Below are 7,441 nucleotides of genomic sequence, written 5' to 3' on the forward strand. Positions count from 1 at the left end.
AAATGCACTCAGCAATACTTAGCAGTTTTATTATAAGGATGGGAGATGATGTATGTTAAGGCGCCTGGTCTCCACAAGGAGTGCAATAAATGACAGATACTACTACAGCCATCACAAACCTATCAGAATCTTATCAAATCATTTATCTGGATTCAATTTATAAGAGCAAAATAAGGTTTGCAGTGGGTATCATAAGCCCTCTCAACGAGTCACAGGAGAAAAAAAGGCCAACAGGGTAAAATGACCTAAGTGAAGAGTATATTACACTCACATATTTCATTTCAAACTTCTTAGCCAACATTTCCACTTCTTGCCTCTCTTGCTGCTCATCATTAAATGGGTCTTCTGTGTGAATGGGCTTCTTCTGATTCAAAGAAAATGGGAAAAGAAATAAAAGTATTAGTATTACTTCAACCAGAGCCGAATACATCCTTAAATTTAATAATTAGAGTCAAAATTTCCAAATATTAACAAATAAGTTAGAAGCATTAAAAGTAAGCAGAAAGAAATGTTCATCTGTAGCAAAAAAAAAAAAAAAAAAAAACTTGCAATTTTAATNTTCTTACATATTCTTAAGGTTTTTGGTGGTGAAGAACTCAACAATTCAACTCATTTCTTCCTACAGAAGGATCTATGGCCACCCTGTCCAAAATAAAAAGGCCAAAAATCCCCCAAGAAAATTAGGGTAAAATGAAAATCCCACTTATAACTCTAGTCTGAGATCTTCCCAACAAAGATAACTGCTCTGGTGAGGAAACACTTCTCCGAGGGTCACTCGGTTATTCATCAGCGGCACCACTGGTTCATCCACCCTGCGCTCTCACTAGAGTATCTGCAGCCGCTAAAGCCTTCTGCTGAGACCCGGCATCAACGCCTCTCTCCACATCACCTACTTTTGTTTGTTTGTTTAATTTGTTTAATGTTTATTTATTTTTGAGAGAGAGACAAAGCGTAAGCAGGGGGAGGGGCAGAGAGAGAGGGAGACACAGAATCCAAGCAGGCTCCAGGCTCTGAGCTGTGAGCATGAAGCCTGACGCAGGGCTCGAACCCACGAACCACAAGATCATGACCTGAGCTCCACAAGATCATGACCTGAGCTAAAGTCAAACACTCAACAACTGAGCGACCCAGGCGCCCAACATCACCTACTTCTTATCAATGGATATTCATTCGGGGAATACATACTACTTTTAAACAAAGCTAGAAAAGTGAAGCAGCTGCAAGTAGATTACAGTACCATGGCTTCCTTCCAGCAGGGGAGAATCAAAGTTTATTATAATTCATGGTTTAAAAAAACCACACAAACAGGTAGGATCCCACATTTACCATCCATTTACCAAAACAAATAAAAAGATAAATCATATCCTTTACTCAGGTTTACTATTTTAGCAGGCATGTTTCATATATATATATATATATATATATACACACACACATATATATACACATATACATATATATACATATACATATATATATACACATATACATATATATACAGTTTTTCAGTATAAAAAAAGGGAAACAAGGAGCTGCATATGAAATCAAAATTCTACTTGTATCCAATCATGGCCAACTCACTAGAAAGTTAACTTTTAAAAAAAGAAAGGCTAGATATTTTTACTGAGGTAGTATCTTCAAGAATTAAAGATAAAGTATATTACAACTGAAATACTAGATACAGATTCAGCTGAACCTGAAGAAAAAAATTCAGAAGGGACAAAGATTTGCACACTTTGGAACACAGATAGTTCACCTTGGATATAAAGGCTGAGATATGATCAATCTAAAAATATGACAGAAAAATATGAACAGAGTTAATACAAAATAATTCATCAGACCTAGGGCATAAGAATAAAGGATGCTCTTAAAGCTTAAAGAAGTAATCTCAGAATCAATTTTTTACATTATCTATTGTGATAAGTAATATATTTACAGAATCCTTTATCCCAATAGGAGTTACCAGTGGAAAAAATATATATGACCTGAAAGGAATAAATAAGCCAGCAGGAAGAAACTGATAATGAAATAAGAAACATGAAGCACATCCAAGATGTAGCCTCAACTTGAGCCTAAGCACAGAGCGCAACCACCATGACTTGCCATTATGAACTGTTGCTTCATTTCACTGCAAAGTCCAAATACTAGGTCTTACTACTGGTCTGACCCATTTTATACATGAAATGTAAACACACGGACACTGTATTTTTTTTTTAATAAGAATCACCTTATATGCCATTTCATAATATTTTGTGTAGACATCATAGAGGCATCAAAAATAAATCTCTTACACTTTGCTTTCATAGTTAGGAACTAAACCCCTACCCACAATCAGGGCTCTAAGTAAGCCTTATGTTTTTCAGATGAAAAAGGATTTGAAAACCAGTAAATATCAAAATTACCAACTACCCACAGACATAAACATTGTAATAATGTTATCCTTTGACGTTAACTCATTAACACCATTTTCAGATCTTGCACATGTTATTGAAAATATGCAATATGACAATGGAATACCACAGAATTCTGTAAAAGTATAACCAGATTAACAGTATAATTATTTTTTTAAGTTTACTTTATCCATTTTGAAAGAGGGAGAGAGGGAGAGGGAGAGAGAGACAGAGAGAGATAGAGAGCGAGTGAGTGCACAGAGCAGGGGGCAGAAAGAGGAGAGAGAGAAAGACTCCCAAGCAGGCTCCACCTGTCAGCACCGGCCCAATGTGGGGCTCGAACCCCACCAACCGTGAGATCATGACAGAAGCAGATACCAAGAGTTGGACACTTAACTGACTTAGCCACCTAGGCACCCCTCTTTTCCTTTTTATATACTAAATGTCCAATTAATCACATTCACAAATGGATGCTCTAGTTAGTTGATTCTCCGGTTTACTAAAAGTTAAACAAAAATTACTTGCATAGCAATTACTGCCAGAACTGCTAGAACTTACATCATTTAGCCAGAAATGGTGAACACATTAAATGGTGAACACATTAATCTTTGAGGACAGAACTGGAGTGCCTCAGTCATCATCCCGAACCACCTCAATCAGGGCTTAGGAGTCTACAGAGATAACAAGGTTAAGGGTTTAGCTAACCTGTGTCCTTACAACCTAACAAGAAGGGTTTTGTTTTTCATATTTTGCCAACATATACTCATTTAATTGTGCTTTGCCACATTAATAAAAAGAGTTTGCAAAAAATTCTGATTGCATTCAGTTAATTGGGGCTTTACTATTCATTTTGTATTTATGAAGGGAAATGATTTAAATGCATCCCAATAGAGACGGCATTCACATGCGACACAGATTTATACCTACACCTATTAACTAAACTCTTATTCAGTGATAGATGGCTACTTCAAAATTTAGAATCCATTTTTCTTTTCATTTCACACGATGTCTTTTCCTCCCCTTTCTATGCAAAGTCTGCTACACAGTAAGTTTTTCAATTACAACAACTGAACATTAAAACTATTTTGAAAAGATTTTAACATCCTTAAAAACAACTGGACTCTGGGGCGCCTGGATGGCTTAGTCGGTTGAGCATTCGACTTTCGCTTAGGTCATGATCTCGCGGTTCCTGAGTTCGAGCCCCGCATCAGGCTCTGTGCTGACTGCCAGCTCAGAGCCTGGAGCCTGTTTCGGAGTCTGTGACTCCCTCTCTCTCTGACCCTCCCCTGCTCACACTGTCTCTCTCTCTCTCTCTCTCTCTCTCTCAGAAATAAATAAAACATTAAAATATTTAAAAAACAAAAACAAAAAAAAACAACAACTGGACTCTCCCTGAGGGGAAGAAAAGCCAAATTTGGGCATCACTACCTTGCAGACCAACTCTATTGGTTTCATTTTGCTTTTTTTGTTGGTTTCTATTACGAGGATTTCCTTTCACGGAAATATGACAACCTCATTTAAAGAAATGTTTTCTACAATTCCTTTAATAAATACGTCCATTGGGAGTACTCAGAGGTCAATCTGGCAAATCTTGGTTGCAAAGGTGCATTGTATAAACCGTGGGTCTTTTGGTTCAGAATACAACAAACGATACATGGCTGAATATACAAGAAAAATTGATCAATATATCCCTAAATTGATAGCATAAACAGAAAAATTAAACTGAATTATTCATCTTTCACCTATTACATGAAACTAGTAGTTCTGATATCATCAGGTGAACAAGGAAAGTAAGGAGTTAAAATTAACTTGTTGGGCTCATAATTAAAAGATATATATCTTATTAATTTATCATGGAATGAATATCATAGCATTAAGAGAATCATAACAAATCCCTATTTCTACTATAACTCTCATTTTAGTTCATTTTGGCAGGAGCCTCTAAATTTTGTTAAATTATACAATTTTAAGAAGTATTGTTTTACTAAGAAGTAGTACTAGCATGGAAAGAAGTACTAATAGAATTACATACAAGCACTTTGCATCTGCGTCCTCACTTGCAAAGTGGGGATAATGATTCCTACCTCGCGTAGGTCTGCTGGACTGAATTCCATAAGCCATACACCTTACTTAGACCTGTGTCTAGCATGCACATAGGAAGAAGTCAGTGAATATTAGCTACCCTAATATATTTTTACCCAAATATGATGCTTTTCATCTGTAATTTATGAAGTAGATTAGGGAGTCAAACTGCAAACTTACTTAGACGAGAAGATCAAATACAATTTACTTGAAAAAACGCTCCAATCCAATATTTTCAAAATTATTTTGGAAAAAAGAAACATCATATTTATAAAAAGGAGGGGTGCTATAGTAAGTCTGAAGGATAAAATGTTTTGCGGAAATGGCCAATAGGATCTCTACCCTTGCCAGTTCACGTTGGTTGCAAACACCTAAAGTGATTTGACCACACAACAATATTTACAAATAATGATGAAAAGATTTGTTGGCCTTAAAAAAAACAAAATCAAGTGACAATATATTTTTAAAGAGTCATTCGTTTCAACTATAAAGGTAGTTGAGAACAAAAACAAATGACTTGAGTCCATTAAGCCTGTACTAAATAAAGCAAAACCTAATAAAGAGCATAATCTCTAAAGGACAGAGGAAATTGTTCTCTTACTGCTGTTACTCTATCATTTCCCTTTCTAGTTTACTTCTAAAGATCAACAAAACCTATAATAAAAATTACAGTTACCAACAAACCTCTCTCCTATCTCGGCTGTTCACCAGTTCCATCAAAGGCATACCTACGTATTTTCAACGGTTTCTAAAAATTCAAAGCTAAGATGTTTTTCATTGTTCTCCAAAAATCCCCATGGCCAAACGCCATCCTCCAAGTCGGACCTATAAACTAATGATAAACACTCAAATACAAGTACGATGGTAGGCGCCAAAGACACCTTCCCATTCAATTACACTAAGAACAAGCTCTACAGAAAACAAAGCTAAATAGATCACCAATACCAAGATGAGAGAGGAAAATAAGTAACCAAATCACCCACTTCTTCATTCCTAGAGCGGAATCCTTAGTCTGAAAATTTTCAGATTACTTTCCAAATCCCCTTCAACGAAGAGAAATACCCAACGTTCGCAAGCACAACTCAGCGCCAAACGTATAGTGAAGAGGATGATATGGAGGGGTCACACTCTCTCTCTGCTTCCGACTGGGGGGCGTGTCCCCCAAGGTTTTCTCTCCCTTTCTACGGGAACGACCGCCGGCGCTCCACAAGGAAAACCCAACCGCGTAACTTGCAGAGCTCCCAGATTTTGTACGGGGAGCAGAAAGGAAAATCAATTCCGAGGTCTCGAAAGCTGCAGAGGAAAGCCAGCTCCGAGCCGCATTCGGGGCGGGCGTACGAGGGGGGTCGGTGGAGCCGGGTGGGAGCCTTGGCCAACCCTGGGGAGCGGGGGAAAGCAGCACCGACCACGCGCCCACCCTCTCGGCCCTTGCCGCCTCCACCCACCCTCCCAGGCGACCCGAGACGCGCAAAGTGGGCGTCGGAAGGTGCCAACCACTGGGAGAGGCGGATGCGTCCTGAGGCTCCCAGGGTCTGGGGGGTGAGGGAGGAATCTTCTGTACCCGTTGTTCTCCGCACAGCAGCAGCTCCGGGTAACTGAACTCCACGCAGCTCTCGTCGGTGGGATCCTTGAGCACCAGCTCCAGGCGCACCGTCTCCCTCGGCGGCCTCTGCGGCGGCTCGGCCCGGGAAGCCGACTCCCGCGGCGNAATAAACGCTACTCTGCGTGGCTCCGCCATCCCCACTGTTCTGGCCCTCTGCCTTCGCTCGAGCCGGCGCTCGGTTCTACGCCGAGTTGTTTGCCTGCCCGCCCTTCCTTCTGCTTTCCGTCGCTTTTCTTCCCTCCACCACCCTCAGTCGTCTCTGCCGACGCCACCGTGAGTGCGGACCGTGCCCCCTTCCCAGCCACTATGTTCTGATGGGCTCCACCGCCATCGCCAGGGTCGCCGCAGCCGCCATGTTGGATACCCCACATAAATAGAAGCAGGCCGCTGAGCGGGCGCATGCGCAGACAGGAGACGCTCGCGTCCACCGTCGTGGCTGTGGCTCAGTTTTCCTCTTTTCCTCCCAACAGTCTGGAGTCCAGACAGGTCAGCGGAAGTGACGCAGTGGCAGGGCCGGTTCCCTTGGAAACGGAGACGCCGTCTGCGCCCTTCCTAAAAGGGTGGGGTCTGGGGCTTCCCTAGCTTCCTATTTGCACCCGGAAACCAGAGGCGCGCGTGGGGCTCAGCCAGGCGCGAGCGTCGGGATGTGCCTGGGAGCGACCTAATCATGGCGCTGCGTCCCGTCCGGCCCATTCCTCCGGCACTCGGCTCTAAAGAGTTGGGGTTGTCAAGGCGGACACGAAGAAAGGGTTGAGGGACTCGAGGATCGGCCGCAGTGCCTGCCTGCCCAGCGCCCCGCCGCCCGAAATACCGAGGGAAGAAAGGAAATGGCTAACTCGAGGCGGGCTCGCCCTGCGGCTTCCCTCCGCAGGGCGCAACACTGACTCCCGCAGGCCTCCCTGTCCTCGGCCGGCTCCTGGTTTCCTCGCCCGGCCACGGCGGGGATTGTGTGTGGCACGGTCGTAAAATGAGCAGTAACGTTTTGCAGTTGGGTAAACGAACAGTCCTGGGCTCGTGCATAAAGCCTGAACTGTGGAGATTCCTAGAAAACTTCTCTAGAGGATCTGGTGGTATTTTCGAGAACGTACTCTCTAAAAGTAGAATGCTAAATGACCCGTTTCGGGGTGGAGGGCAGCCTTGTTTGGGAACGCCTTGTAGGCACACATGTGATAAACTAGTTGGAATCCAGGTTTAAAAGGATGAGAATTACTGTCCATTTTAATCCACTAAATAGAAAGCGAATATGAGCTCCCCCCCTGCCCCCCGCCAACTCCCAAATCTTGAAGCGAATTCACGCCTTCTGTTAAATCCATTAACCGGATTAACAATGTTAACACGTATTCGCGACCGTTTGATTGAGTCAGTA

General features: G+C 42.3%; 1 protein-coding gene across 1 annotated transcript in view; it reads right to left on the bottom strand.

Moving 5' to 3' along the window:
• The window catches only part of UBN2 (ubinuclein 2), a 67,738-nt gene extending 61,528 nt beyond the window's left edge, over nucleotides 1-6,210 (bottom strand). Inside the window, exons 1-2 of the mRNA XM_077781079.1 lie at nucleotides 6,034-6,210; nucleotides 272-364 (exon numbers count right to left, since the gene is read on the bottom strand). Of these exons, the coding sequence (XP_077637205.1) occupies nucleotides 272-364; nucleotides 6,034-6,210 (270 nt within the window). The remainder of the gene's footprint in view (nucleotides 1-271; nucleotides 365-6,033) is intronic.
• Between the last annotated feature and the right edge of the window lie 1,231 nt (nucleotides 6,211-7,441).

Source organism: Crocuta crocuta, unplaced genomic scaffold (genome assembly GCF_008692635.1).
Source record: "Crocuta crocuta isolate KB4526 unplaced genomic scaffold, BGI_CrCroc_1.0 scaffold228, whole genome shotgun sequence".
Lineage (NCBI taxonomy): Eukaryota > Metazoa > Chordata > Mammalia > Carnivora > Hyaenidae > Crocuta > Crocuta crocuta.